The sequence below is a fragment of the Triturus cristatus genome, chromosome 11 (genome assembly GCF_964204655.1).
Source record: "Triturus cristatus chromosome 11, aTriCri1.1, whole genome shotgun sequence".
Classification (NCBI taxonomy): Eukaryota; Metazoa; Chordata; class Amphibia; order Caudata; family Salamandridae; genus Triturus; species Triturus cristatus.
In genome coordinates, this window is record NC_140594.1 from 624,495,783 (window position 1) to 624,514,800 (window position 19,018).

The 19,018-nt window shown below is 45.6% G+C and overlaps 1 protein-coding gene across 2 annotated transcripts in view; it reads left to right on the top strand.

The window, feature by feature from the left end:
- The window catches only part of LOC146785184 (inositol polyphosphate-5-phosphatase A-like), a 342,688-nt gene extending 330,317 nt beyond the window's left edge, over positions 1-12,371 (top strand). The window contains exons 13-16 of one of the 2 annotated variants that reach the window (XM_085634048.1): positions 2,042-2,153; positions 3,457-3,525; positions 4,227-4,291; positions 11,705-12,371. In XM_085634048.1, coding sequence (XP_085490174.1) covers positions 2,042-2,153; positions 3,457-3,525; positions 4,227-4,265 — 220 coding nt within the window. In that variant the 3' untranslated portion in view covers positions 4,266-4,291; positions 11,705-12,371. The remainder of the gene's footprint in view (positions 1-2,041; positions 2,154-3,456; positions 3,526-4,226; positions 4,292-11,704) is intronic. The other variant, XM_085634049.1, reaches the window with a different exon arrangement.
- The last annotated feature ends 6,647 nt before the right edge of the window (positions 12,372-19,018 follow it).

Genomic DNA, 19,018 nt, shown 5'->3' on the forward strand with positions numbered 1-19,018 from the left:
TTCAGGAGGGAGTGCCAAGTACTAACCGAAGTGTTGGAGTGAGCGACATCTGGAATCAGTGTACCCTCCAGAGTGAGCCGCGATCTGCAGCCTGCTGCCCGGGAGACGACCCCTGTCAGAAGGTTCTGCTCCTGCTGCGACCCTTGGAGCGATGCGCTGCGCGACCAGCTGCCTCATTGCTCTTGAGAAGACTGCAGTGTCTGGTCAGGAGGCTCCTTGTGCCAGTGAGATCCCGCTGCCATGGTAGGTCCTAACGCGATCCCTCGCGGCTACTGCATACTTGGTGAGAGACTGAACAAGCCTAGGCCTGAGAGACTGAGTGCTAATACTAGAGCAAAAGGGTGGAGAATATGAACTGCACCCACCGAGCTACCTCAAATACTGAAGGTAAGGAGGAGCCCAGAGACGGGGAACCATGAGGGGAAGGTGGAAGAGACTGGGACCCATGAGGGGAAGGTGGAAGAGACGGGGTCCCATGAGGGAAAGGTGGAGGACTGGTCGGACTGAAGCTCCTAGGGCACAGACTCGCTCCTGTGAACCAGGTATTCGAGTATTATTGATTGTGCAGTCTAATTCTGTGTTTTCTGTTTAAGAATGCACTTGTCTTTTCTATGAAGAGAAGCACTAGGCTGGGCATAGATCTTGTTGTGCTGCTGGGGTTTGTTATTGAATCTTGAGCCTGAGTAACCCCCACACTGACCTCCCAAGGAAGCCTGTGAGTTGCTCGCCCTCACTACTGCTGATAGTCATCTGCAGAAAGGATTGTACTTGGCCCAGTTTCCGGAGCTACAGTAGGGCAGCCCCCAAGACACCATTGGTAAAAGGCCTCAAGCCCCATGGTTGTGGCCAAGTAACCCCTGCCTGCCTCTTATGCTCCTGAATGGGGTCTAACACGGTATAAAACAAATTTGCAGTTGTTAATGCAAAATAAAGGTGTATGACATTTTTACATCCTCACTTCCAATGCTTACATTTAGGGAACTATTTTCTCCTTTTGCTTTTATCACTCCATGAGAGTGTGTATGTTTTCTTGCTCTCTCTCCCTTTATACCCCTGCTCCGCGTTCTCCATGTTAGTGTCTCACCCCTGCACACCTCTCCTCCAGATATTCTGTTGTTTCCCCACCTCCATCCAGCTTTTTGTTTAAAATAACTGTATCCACCATTCATCACCACAGCTTGTCAGTAGCATTTTCTTGATCTCCCCCCACTGTCATGTTCCATTGTTGTAGTCCTGCCTCTCCCCATTTTTTTTGTTTTGATTTTAATTTTTAAAACTTTTGAGGAGGGCCAACCAATGTAATTTGCTATTGGCCACTACTTTTTGAAAATGCATTATCTTGCAAATGTTTTTATTTACCACCCCAAGATGGGCATCCACTATCCTGGAACACTAATTTAAAAATAAAATAAAAAGTGGGTGCATCCTGACGTATGTGCTTTAATGTGTGGTGATGCATGCATGCATATCTATCCCTACACTTGGACCACCATAACATCACGACGCATTAGTTTTCGCTCATGATGACAAATACGTGCATAGATAATTGTGCTTTTTTCTGTAAAAAGCATTGGCAAAGGTGATATTTTTTTCATTGGCAAAACCTTATGGCATGGCCTATTGGTTTTGCAAATGCTTGTTTTTTTCCTAGTGTTTTGGAGAACTCTTTGAAAGGGGGCAGTGAGCACAAAAACATAACTGGTAAGCTCATATACGAGCCTCCTTCACTCAGCTGGAATGTTTTGAGAACGATAATTACACTTTATAATACAAAACTTTCACATATTTCTGTGTTACAATGAGTTCCTTTCAGGTAAGTGCTTTGAGCATGCCTCACATCATCTGAGATAGTGGCTCTTCCAGGTCAGTTTCCACTGATCCAATTCTCTGTTTTTCCATCTTGCTGCATCTTCAGTTCCCCTTGCTATCTCTCTTTAATAGTTACCCTCTCTGTGTAGCCATCTCTTTCCCTTGTTGTCGGTGCTTTCCAATCACTATATATTCCACCTCGGAACTCAAATTCTACTATTTATCTCCTCAGTTACCCATACAGTGAAGATGACACTAAGCCTACTGAGTACGAGAACACACGCTGCCCATCCTGGTGCGACCGGGTCCTGATGTCTTCTAGTGCCCACAGCCGCCTAGAGCAGGTGAGGATGCTTCTGTGCCACTGTACTTCCCTGAAACTAATCCTATCTGTTGATGGCATTCTATCCCTCACTTTCTGCCCCACTCTTATTCTCTCCATCGCTTTCTCGCTCCATGTCTTCCACCACACTTAAGCCTGCATTACAAGCTGCACATACAATTCCAATCCCAGTTCAAACAAGACTTTGCAATGGGATTTGGATTCTGAGTTGTGTGATAATTACCATAAATCACTGTTTCCCACTGTTAGATTTTGGCAGGTCAAGCCTACTGAAATGTATGAGGGGGAAGACCCCTAAAAAAGGCAATGCATGAAGAAGTTGATGTGATATATGACAATTTTGCATGTTATGTCTCATTTCCAAGTTGTAAATTTGGAATAGAAAGTATTTATCACACCTGGTAAATACCTTTACCCAGCGTAATGGTTTTTCCTCACCCTGTTCCCCCCCAATTTGGAATCAGGACCTAGACTCTCCATTCCTTAAGTTTGGTGCCTTCTTAGCTTTTCTTCCCTTCACTCTCTCCACACCTCTCTGTCCCTCTATCCCTTAGACTCTCTTCCTTGTTATTTCACCTCACCTCACTCTCTCTCCATCCCTTCTCTCAATCCCTCATTGTCCCCATCACTTGAAAGCAATCTAGGACCACTTTCCTCACCACTCTGAACTTTGCATTCCTCATTTTCTCCATCCCTCACTCTGCCCATTCCTTACTTTTTGCACCACTCTTAGCCTGCCATCTGACATTCACTACATTTCTGTCAGGCACTCAGCCCTTGCTATCTCACCCTTCAGCCTCTCCCCTGTTCACTTTCTTTTGTCACTCTCTTCCTCCTTCCCTCCCTTCCTTTCATCCACTTGTCTTGTTATTGTGCCCCCCTTACATACACATACAATGCATTTTAAGTTATTTACAGAAAAGGCCTCACAGTCACAAACATTGCCCATCTTTGCAAACTATTTACAGAAAGAGGCGTAGACTCTCCATACCGCACCTATCTAGCTGTAGTTTACATTATATCAGAGTGGTGTTATGATCAGGGGAAGACAGCCTCTTGGATCCCCAAAAGTGGATATAATCTACACACTTGTGCATCAAATAGATCAGTCCTCACTGTTTGTTAATATATCAGAATGTTATCTTTTACCAACCAACGCAGGATTGATCAACTATAATTTTCAATTTTCTAGTAATTTACAATCATATTTCATAAATTAATTCAAGATTCTTCAGCCTTGTTGTGTGTTGATGAATTCTTTTTATTGAAAATGTACAAAATATGCCCATCTTTGTTTTGAGCAGGAGACCAGGAATGGTAGTCAGACGGTGTACGACAACTTTGGAGCAAGTGTCTGCATGGGAGATCACAAGGTAAGTGGTGTCATAGCCTTGGAGCACCATGAGGAATTCTAAACTTTAACCTATGTGTATGTGAAAGACACACACACATATGTGAAAGGGGAGGGGCATCCTTATATTGGAGCTGACTCAGCCTTTAGTTTTTTATGCTTGGTCTGTTTATTTGGGAGGCGTATTTAACAGAACTTGAGGCTGGTCCTTAGCTGGGAACTGAATGTGGGGGACTTTTGCCTTGCATCTGGTGTGATGAAGTCTTTAGTTTGGAGCTAGATGTGGGGGAGTTCTTGACGCTGGTTCAAGTGTCGGAGACAACTCTTGACTTGGAGCTTAGGGTCGGTGCTCTGTACCTCAGAGCTGAGTTTGCAGAGTCCATAGCAAGTCTCTGAGTTTCAAGGAGTCTTTAGCTTGGGTTTGTGGACCAGAGTACGACACAATTGTGATTGGGGTGCATGGAATGGGTCTTCTGCATTGCAAATAGTAGGGGTGCATCATTCCTGTGGGGCCAAGCAGTGAAGAGAGGTGACAAGGGCAGGTTTGGATGATAAATCCTTCAAGTGGAAAAATTACTGGAGTGCAAAAAATCCTTATATTGGAGTACAGTAGGGATAGGGGAAGTCTTTAGGGTGGAGGACAGGGAGGATATGTAAGTCCTTGTGATAAAGTACAAGTGGGCATGAATGTTTGGTCCTAATTTCTCTCTTCTCTTTTCACAGCCTGTCTTCCTCTTTTACCAGCTGTCAGGTTCTACATAATATTTTGGAATCGAGTGACAAGAAAGGTAACTAACTTCTGTGGGTGGTGTTGGATGGAATCTAGCTACTCAGGGTGTGGCTTTTGTCTTCCTTTTTGGAAGACACTTGCACTGGTCTTATCTCGATCAGAAATGGAAAGCATAACATTCTACCAAGCCTCTTGTGGGGGAAGGAGCAACTCTTAGAAGATGGCTTGAGCTAAAGGAAAATTAATCCTGGGCAGACACTTGGAGCACCGTTAAGAGGAAAACAGGATAACGGGTCTGTAGTGTTCTGAGCAGTCAGGGTGCTGAAAGGAATAACCATTGTTTTATGTACAGGAGTTTCGGGCCAAACGTGGGACTTATTCCTGTGCCCATCAAGAACTCATGAGATGTTAGGTCTTCTGCAGCACTGTGACTCTTACAGGTTCACAAGCTTGAATGAGTAATTCCAAAATAACTTTGAAATCATATGCAACCCCCCTCACCTGCCCCCATTCATGATGCTGTTTTAAATTCATTTTCTGGCCTCGAAGATGGTATTAAAATCCTCAACCTATATTCTATTTGTTTTATGCAAATGGATCATTTCTTTACTTCTCCAACATTGGATCTTTTATATATTCACATGCTTGAATAATTCCCTGTCATCAGGCGGGGAATCCATGGTACATTAAAATAGCTGTATACAGTGTTAAAATGGCCATAGGTTTGAAACAGCAACATGTATTTAGTAGCACATCCACCTCATTTGAAAGAACCCAAACTTCAGCCAATGAAGTGTAAGCTTAAGCTCTCTTACTCCCTCTAGAAGTCACCATAACTCAAATGTCTACCGCATGTGGTGTGTGAAGGAGTCCCCTGGAAGAGCTCTGCTCTAACCTCTCAGTGAACCTGAAACTGTTACTATTTTGATCTACCCTGGATTTGAACCTGCCCTGTCTTCAGCACAGAGGCACTGTAAGTTGTTTTTAGGGTAGATTTGGTCTTTTCTGGACCAGGGAGATCTTTTTATTAAACAGCCAAATGCCAACAACAGTCATCGTAGCAAACCAAATTTCCTGTAAAGTGTGCATTATTGGTTTGTTGGGAAATCAATAAACATTCTCAGTCTATTTAGTGCCATTGTATTATTCAGTGTATTTGTATCATAAGATGTGGTATATGCAAGACTTTCACTACTAAGACTATTAAGGACAGAGAAATTAGGTTACCATTGTTTCTTATAGCTCAAAAGAATTTCCACCATCTAAGGGGAAATGTCCTCTCTTCAGGGGAAGATTCTGTGAAAAGTGCCCCTCCAAGCACTTTCACTTAAAAAAGAAGAGAGGTCAATGGAGGCAATCCTGGATCTCAGGCAACTAAACAGATTTCTAAAGAAACAATATTTTCTGATGTTTATTCTACAAGTAGTCCTCTGATGATGCAGGAAGGAGGATTTACGACCTTCCTGGATTTTCGGGATGCATACTTCCACCTACCCATTCACTGAAAACACAGAAAGTACCTTTGAAGTTTGTAGAAGGACAACACTACCATTTCAAGGCACTACCTTTCGGGCTCAAGTCAGCACCTCAAATATTTACCAAATGTCTCACACCAGGAGCAGCCTTTCTCGGTCAAATGGTCAACAGGTGTTCCCATAGCTGGGCAACTGACTCGTGAAATTACCATTAAGAGAAGTAGCACAGGCTTCTACGGCAGCCTGCATCAGTCTTTTCGGAGATTGGGTCTCATTGTTAGAGGGGAATCATCTTTACAACCCCAAACAAATATACCATTTCTGGGTGCAGTAGCCAATCAGGAACCACACCAGGGCTGGTCATTTTTCAGGGGGCATCTCAAAGATGCCATCTGAGTGCGTTTTACATTAAATCCCACACTGGCATCCGTGTGGGTTTAATGTGCTGAGAAGTTTAGTACCAAACGTCCCAGTTTTCAGTGGAGCCATCAGGGAGCTGTGGACTTCGTAATGACAGACTCCCAACCCCTATATTCAAAATGGCTTCACTGCACTTACAAAGCTTGTGAATGGCACAGACACTGTAGGGGCATGTTGCTCATGCAACAATGCCCTCACCGGTGTTATGGTGCACCCTGCCTTTGGGGCTGTAAGACCTGCTAGAGGGGTGACTTACCCATGCCACAGGCAGTGTTGGTGGGCATGGCACCCAGGGATGGGTGCCATGTCGACTCTTCAGTTTAGTCTGCACCAAAACACGCAGTCTGCAATGGCAGTGTGTGGGTGTTCAGATGAGGGGTCTCTGAGGGTGGTATAATACATGCTGCAGCCCTCAGAGGCCCTCTCTGGCCGCTAGGCCCTTGGTACCAGGGGTACCTTTTACAAGGGACTTACATGTGACCCAGAGGTGTGGCAATTGTGAAAACAAGGGTACAGTTTTGGGAAAGGACACAGGCCCTGGGAACCTGATTGGCAGGGAACCAGGGCACACTTAGTCAAGTTGGCATCATGTATCTGGCAAAGTCAGGGAGTAAACGTGACAAAAGGGGCACCTTCTGACACATACTAATCCAGAGGAAGGTCACTCCTTTCTTGTAATCTGTGTACACCGAGTGAAAGAGGGATCCATTGGAGAAACCACACCGACCTCCTGGAGCCCTGGCTGGCCTCAATGAGTCAAATGAGTTCTCATCGTGACCTCAAGGGCAACCCAGCCATGTAAGAATGCATGGCGGATGACCAGATGTTCGAGGCTTGAAGGGACCAGTAGTCTGTCTTGAAGGAAGGAAATCTGGTCATGTCATGTCTTATGAAAAAGTATTCTGCTCGCCCTTGGAGTGGACAGGACACAGGTCTGAGCTCTCGGAACCAGAGCTAGGTATCAGCCAAGGGGCTATGGAGGGGGCCTCACAGAGCTGTGACCTGGGACCCAGTCAGAGCTTCTGAACCCGGACAAGCAGGGGAGACCCCCTGGTGGCTGCAGGACCCCATCCTGGTTCTGCGACATGGCAGGCCATAGGGCAGGCCATAGAACGAAGTCCATGGCTAGGGGCTTCCATTCCAGGGCCCGCCTTAACTTTCACCTGGGGCCCATCAGAGCTCTTTATCTCTGGCCTGCTGGTCCCCATCCCGGGTCCGGTGAGAGCTTCTTATCCCGAGCAGACAGCGGAGGCACTCTGACGTCTGTGGACCACTGGCAGTTTCATACCCAGCTGGCCTACACATTTTGGCCCAGGATGGGGGGGGGGGGGGGGGCTTCCCTTGTCCCAGTCGAAGTTCTGACCCAGGGCCAAGTCAGAGCACCTGAGCCTGAGCGAGCAGAGGAGAGGTTCCTGCGAGATCGCATTCCAGGCACTTTGCGGCATGGCAGGCCGGAGAAAGGAGTTCATGCCAGAGGTTTCCACCCCTCGGCCAGCCAGAGCTGTGACCCAGGGTCCGTTGAGAGTTTCTGAACCAGGACAAGCAGGGGAGATCTCCTATAGCCTGTGGAACCCCATCCCAGGTACGTTGCACTATAGCGGGCCAGAGAAAGGAACCCTGGTCAGGGCTTCCACCACTGGGCTAGCTGGAGTTCTGAATTTGAGCCCAGTTAGAGCACCTGAACCCGGACAAGCAGGGGAGATCACGCGGTACTTGCAAGACCCCGTCCCATTCACTTTGCAACACGATGGGCCGGAGAAGGGAACCCAGGGTAGAGGGCTTCCACCCCAAGACCAGCTGGAGCACTGACCTGAGCCTGGTCTGAGCTTCTTATTGCAGGCAAGCAGAGTAAGCCTCCTCCGGCATCCAAGTCCCCATCCTGGGATCCAGTTGACACTGTGGGCCATGGAATGGATCCCAGGGCCAGGGGCTTCCACCCCAAGGCCTGCTGGAGGTCTGACCTGGGGCAAGTTTAGAGCCCCTTCTACGCAGGGGCGCCCTCCCCTGGCCAGCAGGTCTCTATCTTGGGCCCTTTGCAACAAAGCACACGGAAACTAGGTCCTTGGGGTCCTAACCATTGGCCCTCCAGAGCACTACCCAGTCTTATAATTAAGGCTCCCAATTTTTCGTTTTTACTGATTGTTACAGAGAAATACAGACAGAAATCAATGTGTTTCCTGCCTGTGTATATTTTTAAAAGTGGAAAAATACAGAAAATTCTGCTTCTAATGAGTGGCTTCCCATGCTGTATGCTGTGAATTTGAAGACAACAGATGAGCAGATAGATAGCATGGGGAGTTAAAAATCAAGTTAAGATATCTTTAAATACAGGCATATGTTAAAACATATTTGCAGTAAATTGCTGATATTTACCTGTAGTTGTAGTGTTTTGGTATATTTTGCAGCTGAATTTGCTAAAACGTGACAGGCATCAAAGTATGAGTGCATGTTTATGTATGTATGATATGCTTTATTCGATACAAAAATATATCATAAAAGCAGAATCAGTCCTTATACAATTCATAAAAACAACTTGACATAAAACTAACAATGACAATTCATTGCAAATTGATAATTAAAAAGTAAAATTCATTTTATGAAGAAGTAAAAAATAGGGAAAAGCCTATAAAATTTGAGTATCATAAAAAGTAGTACACAGCAGTATGGTACAAAACAATTCATACAAGCCTAATCCATATTTTTTGATGCCAAAAACTTCGAGCGTAACACCCGTGCACATCCCAGGTATTTGGCTGCCCCACAGATCACAGTAAGGGAGGTAGTATCTGTCCTGAGGACACGTAGAACAGACAGATAGTTTCTTGAGCCCAGCAATATACAAACAGGTTTTAACCACTTACTTCTTATGTGTCTGTATACTGGGCCGGCAAACATAAAATGGGCAATGGACTCGGTACGAGCTCCACATCCTGGACATGGAGCTACTACTGTTACTACTGCAGATCGGTCATTCCCCCTCCAGCTCACTATTAGGTCATTGATGGGGAGAGTTCCAATTCTCAATTTCATATACAAGGACCTATCTCTAGGGGTTTGGATAAAATCGAGATATGCTCAAAGTATGAGTGCATGTTTATGAGTTAAATAAATGTGGAAATGTATGTTTTTTTACTCCATTTAATCGTAAAGCACAAAATAAATATGAATAATGACTAAAAAGATGGCCCAAAAATAAATACAGATTAATACAGATGGAATTTTGTTTTTAAAACATAAAACCGGGAACACCTTCGGGAGCACTCCAAATGACAAGAGGGAACATTCAAGATAATGTATCCTGCCTCCTGGAGGTCTGACTGAGCTTAAAACCTCAAATGAACCCTCATTGGGCCTTCCGGGACAGCTCGGAATTCTGAACACTGAATCATGTGAAGGAATTTACGCATTTTGTTCATTTATTTTAAGTGCAAAATATCACCAGTACCATTGGCATGACACATTTTGCTCCACCCATGTAGACGTGGTAAATGACCCTACATTAAATTATGCCTGGGCCCAGGGCCGGCTTTAGGGCAGTGCAACTGATGCGGCCGCACTGTGTGCTGACCTGGGGAGGGGTGCTGACCTTGAGGGGGGTGGGGGAGGAGGCACTGTGCTTAGCAATAACTTACGATTTCAAAACACCTTCTGCAGAGTTCCTTGTGCATCCAGCTTTCAGGCAGCAATAAAATTGTCAAGATAACTATTCTGATTAATATTTGTGTTGGAGAGAGAGAGAGATCGGAGTTTTGTCTAGTGGCATAAAGTAGCACATGATCTGTATTTTGTATGGCGAGCTAAGTGGATTACTGCTTTTGTCACAGAGATCCTTGTGTTACGGTAGAACACAGGATGCATCCCTAATATACAACAGTGACTGTTACAAACTGTCCTCAAAGAGCTGCATGCAAACTGCATAAAATAGTTAGGACGTTATGTTTGTTTCTCCAGTTTTTAATTATCTAGTCCTAGTGTTGCTAAAAAGGATTAGTTTGGATAGATATACATTTTTATTAGTAAGCCAGCCTTTACAAGTGCTTGAAAACGAATGAAATGTATGTGAAAGAGGAGCTACGGAGAGATGAGGGGCACTTTTGCCCAGTGGTAGTCAGGGAACCTGAGGAGGAGGTCATGGGGGAGGCGACAGCAAAACTGATTGTCGCACCAGGCGCCAACAGCACTATAGCCGGCCCTGCCCATGCCTACCAGGATCCTGAAGGGAGATGTAACGCTTCATGGCCTCATCAGGTGTATGAAGCGCTATATAAATTAAACGTTACATAACATCCTGAATGTTAAAATGGCATTATGTTGCGAGATGGGTAGGACTATGTCTTCTATGCCTGCTAAGCAGCCATTTGCAGTTTGCAGTCCTTTATCTGCGCATAAGGCCATCTCCCAAACAATATGTGAAGTGGGTGGCTTCCGGTTGTTATCAGAAGCCAGCAGGCCCCTCCTGGAAAGGCCTGTAGGTCAGTTTACATTAGATAAAGAAGCAAAACCCTTGCTCATAGACAAGGTCCCACTGTCAAGGATAAGTAAAGCGGATCACATTGTGGGGACGGAATATGGTTCTGTGGTTGAAGAGGCCATTCTTGCATCCTTTGAATTCTGTAGTATAAACCTTGTGAATCTATTTAAGATCTCAATGTTCAAAAATAAGTTACAGGCCACAAACTTGTATGTATGTTCCATGTTTCTTTAAGGTACCTAACGGGAAATTAGCGACACACATAGCCACTTAGCCACATGCCATTAGCAGAGCATATGTCTCCCCTCCCACTGTTTGTATCTGTTAATATACACTGCCCTCCAGACTGGCTGAACCACCTGATTGAAGACCGTAACGATGATGCTTAGGCACTAATTCCTCTTCTGCTTTTACTGACACAGAAGAGCACCTAGGCCCCTCAGATTAACTCAACCTTGATGATTCAGCTGTGTGGTTGCCGGTGTTAGGTATTGTGGACAGTGGTGCATCTGTTATGTGATCCTCACCCTGGCTATCTTATGATCAGCTCCGTTAGGTCCTCCTACTGGTGGGGGGAGCAGATATTGTCTGTTCCAAGCAATTCATGGACTATATGCAAATAAAAGTCATAGTGGTGGACTTTTCCAAGAAGAGGATGATCCCCTTACAGTCAGGGCTTGTGTGTACCAAACATGTGACACTGAAGAGATCACTGCCTTGGTTACGACAATACTCATTCCCTTACCACTTCCGTGCCTAATAAGCACTTTACCAGAAGAGGCCTGCCTTGGGTCCCATGTATGGCACTCTGAGGAAACTACAGAGGCTTTGGGTATGGCCGAGCCCCGGGACCTGAGTAATGTTTTGATCCTGATGTGATAAACCCTTTACCCACAAATATGCCACTGGGTTTGGAGGGGAAATATGAGGCAACCAGAGTGACAAGACCTAATCTAATTTAAGTGTTGGGCATGAACACAGACCCCAAGAGCCAGACAGAGGGGCAGAATCTGCTGGAATATGTCTTGTCCAAAGCAGGTGATGCCTCTGGCAGAGCCACACCCTCCAGCTCCCTCTCTTCAAATTTACCTCTTTGTCTTTATAGGTTGTCTCTGAAGATCCGCCATCTTGGCACAAGAAGCAAGAACATCTACAGAGAATACTGGGCCAGCAACTGGCAACATTCCACAGCACCCAGACTCCAAGAACTCCATTGCTTCATGTGTGACCTCTCACTCTGATGCATCATCTGTGACCAGTTGTTCAGCCGACATCTAGAAACAGACCTTGGTCATCACTACAAAGACTATGACTTCAACAGTGGAAATTACTGGTCATGGGAGGGATTCTAGGCAACATAGGAAAGGGCAGTCTAGATGTGCCACCCCACACTACTCAAAGGAGCATGTGAAACTGACTGACAATAATCACCGTTAAAGGCAGTCTCCATTCTCAGCGTGCATAAGGAAATAAGATTAGCATTATTTCTTCTCTAGCCTCACAGTGTGTAGAGAGGCTTGTGTCCAGAGAAACTAGCTAATTGTTCGTACCATTCATGAATAGACATTGTCTCATCTGTCAGTTCGGAAGTTAACAGGTGACGTATACTGTTCCATCCAAGAGAATTCGTACCTTTGAACCCACAGGAAGAAGTGTGAAACTAAGAAGCTGCTCTTTGTCCCCCTGACAACTGATCTGAAAGCAAAGCCCCAGGGAGCAAGTCTGAACGCCTCAAGAAAAGGTCTTAGAACCCAAGGAAGCGGATCTGACAATGCCAGCCGGGGAAGAATGTCTGGGATTCCAAAGCATGAGAACCCATTAGCAAGTCTGAGAACCCAGGGAAGCTGGTTTGTACAACCAAGGAGAGCAGGCATTAGAAACCTGTGGAATCAAGGGAACCCTAAGGCATGTCTGAGAATCCAATGCAAGCATAGCTTAGAACACCAGGAAAATGAATCTGAGGATCTCAGTGAAGCAGGTCCTAGAACCCCAAGAAAGAAAGTTTTAGAGGCCAGAGATGCAGGTCTGAAATTGCCCTGATGCTATCCTGACGACCTCTAGGTAACATGTCTGAGAAGAACAAGAGAGTAGTCCTTATAAGCCTATGGAATAGGACTGAGGAGTCTAAGGAAATGGAAAGATGACCCTTGTATTGCAGCTTTTAGAAATCCCTAGGAAGTGGGTCTGACAACAAGGGGTGCATTTCAAAGACACCATAGAGCAGCTGTATGAGGGCTCCAGAAAGCAGGATGGACAGCCCACTGCAAACCCATTTGGGAATCTGAGGGAAGCAGGTCTGAGAAATCCTGGAAACAAGTCGGAGAATCTGAGGGACTGAGAATGTAGCATGTGTGGCTGTAGATATACATGCTCAGCATACTCCTGCCATCTAGTACTGGGTGCTGATTCTTTCAGATTGTTTTTGTTAGAAGACCTTTTTGGTCACAAGTTGTGTTGTGTCCCCTCCTTTAGGCCCACATGCACCAAGATAGAGACTTCACCTCAGATTGTTGTTTTTTTACTTTGGGTTCTGATGTTTCAGTGACATCTCATGGACCATCGATGATTTCCCCGGGACCTTTAGTGCCAGTCATCAAAAACTCTGATCCAGCAACAGAAGGACACCTCACTGCATTGGCAGTGATGCAGGATTGCTCTTCAAGTTGACTCGACACTACCTCGTTAAAAGGAACAGATCATATTGAGAACGATTGTTGATGAAGGGTGTTTTGGAGAAGGCACCCTTCCAGTTCTGTCCTAGATGCAGTACAAAATACCTATGGTCTAGCTAGCATCCTTTGTTTAATCTCTGCTTGTCTCCAGAGCATGAGTCCGGCTCGGCGTTGAAGATGTTGAAGTGTGAGAAAACCTTCCGCTTCTGCCATGAGCGCCTATGTGCAAACCACATGCTGCAGCATTAGGACCCATCTGAAACTCCAGTCTTTTTCACATCAGAGATCGAAGTGGAGAAAATCCCTTTTTCCCAGGGCACTGAGCTCAGGACAAAAACACCTCTTCACACCTCTATCTCTCCACACGCACTCAAAGAGCAGCCCTCTGAGGATTGACCCCAAAAATGCCCACTCACAAAGTTCAAGCAGCACTTCCAGATGAGTTGTGTGTCGAGCCCCGAGATGAGCCAGAAGAGACCTATCAAACCTGAAAGACAACTCCAGGAAAGCCTTGGCCGAGGTGTATTCAGCTGAGGTACCAACCCACACCTCCTCAAATCCAAATCTCGGAGAAGCCACCCTCGAAGTCTAAATCCTTTCCGAACCCATCTTTGAGATTGACCTCAAGACCTGACGGGAACAAGCCCTTTTTACCCTCAGGCTTGATTTTCCTGATTTGAAGCAAAGGAAGATCTTTGCCAAACCACATCAGTGACTCCCACGCACATCAGCCAGGGAAAAGTAGAAAGCTCATCTTTGAGGAGCAGATTTCCCCCAAACTTGAGTTGTATCCCATCCCTAAAAAAGTCATGGGCTATGCCACCAGTCGGCCACCGCCCCCTTTCCCCAAACTGCAACCACAGCCACCACTTACACACCATTACCACCTCTGTGGCCTCCCACACCAACATCATCTTGTCATTCTCTGCAGCTGTCTATTCCCTCAGACTGACTCAAATCAGGATAACACATAAGAGTCTTACGACCCATACCATGACCCGGCCAATCTGGAATCTTACCTTGTTATGCCGCAAACCCGCCATCAACTCCACTGTGTATTGCACAGTTGTCAAAAGGGCAGTGCAGTCCTAGAAGTTAAAACCCCATTTGGCTGAGAAGGAGGGGATGACTTCTTGGGTCGAAACCCTTTCCAAGACAGAGATCTTTGCAGTACCTCCCTAAGATGAAAATCATGACCAGATGCACCTAGCAGAACTTTAAGGACCAAGTCAAGAGTCAAAGTGAGGGCCATTATCCTATATGCTGGAATAAAAGTACAAGCCTACACCAGATTAACCAGTTTACATCAGGGGCAATATCCCATCTGTCTTCTTAGAAGTCACACTGCAAGGAGAAGGGCCTAAACTCGAGCAACTGGGGATGCTCCTCAGGACAAGGAGAGCAAAATTGATGTTGCTGAAAAATGGGGTGGCTATGGGGGCAGCCACACAATGGAGGATTGACATTTCATTTGGACTACTCTCCAGGTTTGCTACGAGTGGAAGGAGTTGATAAAGCACCTCCATGAGCCCTACCAAAGGAGGAGGCAGGAACCAGTCAAAAGGCAAGTTGATTTCCTTTTGAGGCATCACACCTGGCTCAGGTTTTCTAGTTTTATGCCAGGGGTTGAGCATCACCTGACCAGTATCCCTATTGCTGATGAGCATAAGTTCAACCCACAGGTTAGCAGTTTAATGGAAAAGATTAAAAAGGATCCAGAAACTGCAAAAGCCATGGACGCTCCTTAGACCCAAATGCTCAGGTCTGCCTTTCTTAAGCAGCCGGCAAGCAGAGGTCCCAAGTCAGCTACTCCTCTTCAAATGGCGGGGGTACCAACATCAGCAGTTCTTTCAGGACACTCCGTGACCCAAATCCTTCACTACAGAGGAAGACAAAGATAGCGGTGGCTCTGGCAATGGCGCCTCTATCTCCGAAGAATGGCTCGCCCATCATTCTCCTCTATCACACCCCACCTGTCTGGAGAAGAAAAAGTGTATTCCTTCAGCTAATCCTCCTCAAAAGCTGGGGTACCAACAACAGCAGTTCTTTCAGGGCACTCTGTGACCCAAATCCTTCACTAAACGTCCATTCTATGGCAACAAAAGAGACAAAGAAGTGGCTCTGGCAACTGCACCTCTCTCTCCAAACAGTGGCATGCCCATCATTCTCCTAGATCACACCACACCTGTCAGGGGAAGACTCAGGTTATTCCTTCAGCAATAGGAAGAAATAACCTCTGACAAACGGGTTCTCATTAGTACAGGTACTGTTGAGTTCCATGCCACCAAACATACCCCCTTGTCGCCATTCAATTAGTCAAGACCAACTTGGACTGTTGCATGACTAATTTCAAGCACTTCTCGCCAACGGTGCCATTGAACCAGTGCTTCTTTGCGGGGCAAATAGGTGTGCTCCTGCACTTCATGGCAAAGAAGGATGGAACTTTGCAACCTAACCTAGAGCTCAAGCTCTTCAACTGGGACATGCTGTCAGAGCTGCTCATCAAAGGGGATCCCTTAGCGATCCTCTCTCTGTAGGATACAAAATTCCACATCCCCATACATCCGACGCCTTATAGCTACCTGTGCTTTGTGGAAGTGAACAACTTTACCAATTTCGGGGTTATAACTGCCCCAAGGATATTTACCAAATTTCTAGTGGTGGTAGCAGCGCACTTGTTCAGAAACACCATTAATGTATTTCCTTATATGGACGATTGGCTGACAAAGAACGGCATCTTTGAAAGGTGCCTCACACAGACTTGGACAACATTGAACCTTCTACAAATGCTACGGTTTACAGTCACTGCCAAGAAATCGCATCTCATGCCACAGCAGATCCAACCCTGTCTAGAGTGTGTGTTAAACTCTGTCACTGGGAAAGTCTACCCATACCAGGAGAGAGTGATGGTGTTGGCCTCTTTTCAGAGAACATGTCCTCTTACTGTGTGAACTATAATGAAACTGTTGGGGATGATGGATTTATCCATAGCAGTAGTGCTGCACCCAAGATAGTGCAAGCGTCTGTCGTAGAAGTGTCTGGCAAGGAAAAGATCACAAGCGGAGGGCCACAGCGAAGACCTATTGTTAATAGGTCCCAGAACCTAGCGCTGTCTCCTGTGGTGCAAAGCAAACATTTGATGCTGGGCAGATCTTTTCTTGACCCTCAACTGCAAATGACCATCACCAAGCATGTCTCACTCATGAGGTGGGGAGCACATATCAGCCATGTGACTGTTCAGGTTGCCTGGACAGAAGAACAGTAGGGTTATCACATAAATCACCTGTAGCTCACAATAATCCATTTCGCACTGAAAGCTTTCTACAGTCTAATTCGAAGCAAAACAACCCTGATAAAGACAGACAGCATGACAACAATGTAGTACATCTAGAAGCAGAGGAGACTCCCTTGTCCCAGCTGTCAAAAATAGCCCAACAGATTTGGTATTGGGCGGTTCAGAATCACAGAGCATCTGCTTGGGATGGGCAGCGATTTTGGAGACTTTTTATGCAGGACTCATTAATATGTCCACAAAAGGGAAATCAATCCCCAAGTACTTCAACAGCACTTTCACAGGTGGGGCTCTATAGCAGTCTATCTGTTTGCCACCACAGAGAATGCAAAAAGCAAACATTTTGCCTCCAGGTACCCACAGCCGCGGTCCATGGGCATAGCACTATGGATGAATTGGTCAGGAATATTTGCCTATGCTTTTCCTCCACTACCTCTGATCGCATATGTTGTGAGTAAAATGAGACAATTATAGACCTTCATTCTGGTTGCACTAACGTGGACGAGGCAACCTTGGCACTCAATGTTGCTGGAAATGTTGGTGCACTCTCACAAAAACCTACTGCTGAGACCAGATTCCTGACTCGGCATCAAGGACAGTTCAAAAATCCAGACCTCAGGCAGCTGAATCTAAGAATTTGGTCCCTCAGATCTTAGAGATTTCTTTGCTTAAATTCCCAGAGGAGTGTATGCAGATCCTGTGCAAGAAACGTAAACCCACGACATGTGCATGCTATGCTCCAAAGGTGAAAGAAATGTGTTGATTAATGTTTGGGGTAACACATAGTTTGCTACACTACATCTGCTGTTTATTGCATTTGCAAAAAGCTGAATTGGCATGCACTTCTATCCGTTTACATTTGGCTGCAGTGACATCGTACAGGCAGAATAGAGAAAAAGTATCTCTTTTTTAAATGCCTGTGGTGAGGCCTTCTTTGAGGACTTTAAAAACGATTTTATCCAAGGCCGCCTCCAGCATCAGCCTGGAATCTCACTATAGCTCTATCAAGACTGATGGGCCCTCTGTTTTACTTTCTTGCCACATGCAGTTTTCCTCTTGGACAATCGCCTTCCTAGTGGTTATCACATGTCTGAGGAGGGTCAGTGAGCTGCTGCAACTATTGGTGGAAGAACCTTTTATTCAGATTCAAAGGTATATAGCTTCAAAAACCAACCCCACAGTTCTACCCAAGGCGTTGCCCCTTTCCATGTAACCAAACAGCAGAGTTGCCCATCTTTTTTCCACACCCAGAGACTGTGGCAGAGAAAGCCTTACACATCTTTGATGTCAAGACAGCGTTAAGGTACTGTATTGATAGTACAAACTCCATCACAAAACAAAACAACTGTTTGTTGCTTTTGCAAAATCTCACTTAAGAAAACTTATTTTTAAGAGGGGTATTGCTATATGAATTTATTAGGTGTATCTTCACTAAGAAAACCTTATTTTTAATGGTGTATTGCTAACTGGGTTAATAGATGTATCATTGATAACCCGGTTTTGCTAAAGCCGAGTTTAAATTGCATACAGTACTTGTTGATTCCACCTGCAAATAGCACGCTACTCTTGCCTAGGGAATATTCCTAATGCAGACATCTGTAGAGCTGCCACATGGTCAACACTACACTTATTCACAAAGCACTGTTGTGTGGCTATATAGGCCCATCAGAAGTCCTGGACTGGCCAAACAGTTTTAAGAACTTTGTTCCATACATCTGCATCATCGGTTTGTTAGCCACCGGTTGGGAGGTACTGCTTTACAGGCTATGCAGGGCATGTGTATCTACCGACATAGAAGCCACAAAATGAAATTGTTACTTATCTTATAACCATCTGTTCGTTGGGTATAGTGCTGTAGATTCACATGTGTCCTCCTTCCTTCCTGGAAGCTAGCAGTGATCCACGATATTCACTATGAGTATTCTTTGACAATGGACAGCACAATCATTTTGTTCCTTCACTACACTCCTCTAACATTCAAGGACATCTTAAGGATTTTGGGGGCCCCGGGCCAAACAAAATTTGGAGCCCCCTGCTCAGAACCACCCTGAATGTATTCCTTTTCAGCTCATTCATGCCCGCAGCATCTATGGTCTGATCATTGACAACCCTGTTTGTTGGCCCCCAAACCTTTAAGTGGGGTCCCCAGTCCTTTGCAAAGTTTTCTAATATTTATGAGATATTGGAGACCTGGGAGCCCCTTTCCATATTGTGCAGGTGGACCCATCATTTTTGCGTTATGTCACTGTCTGGGACTTTCCTGAATGCTTAATCATGGGGCCCCTAGAAAGGTGAGGGCACTGGGCCAGAGCCCCCTTTGACATGCCTCAAAACGTCTCTGCAGTAGTCGCCTGCTGTGGAAAAACAATCAGCGGTGGAGTCTTTGTCCTGGTGCATTGTGGGCTAAGGGACGGGTCATAACAGATCTCATGACCAAAACTTCTTAGAACAAAAA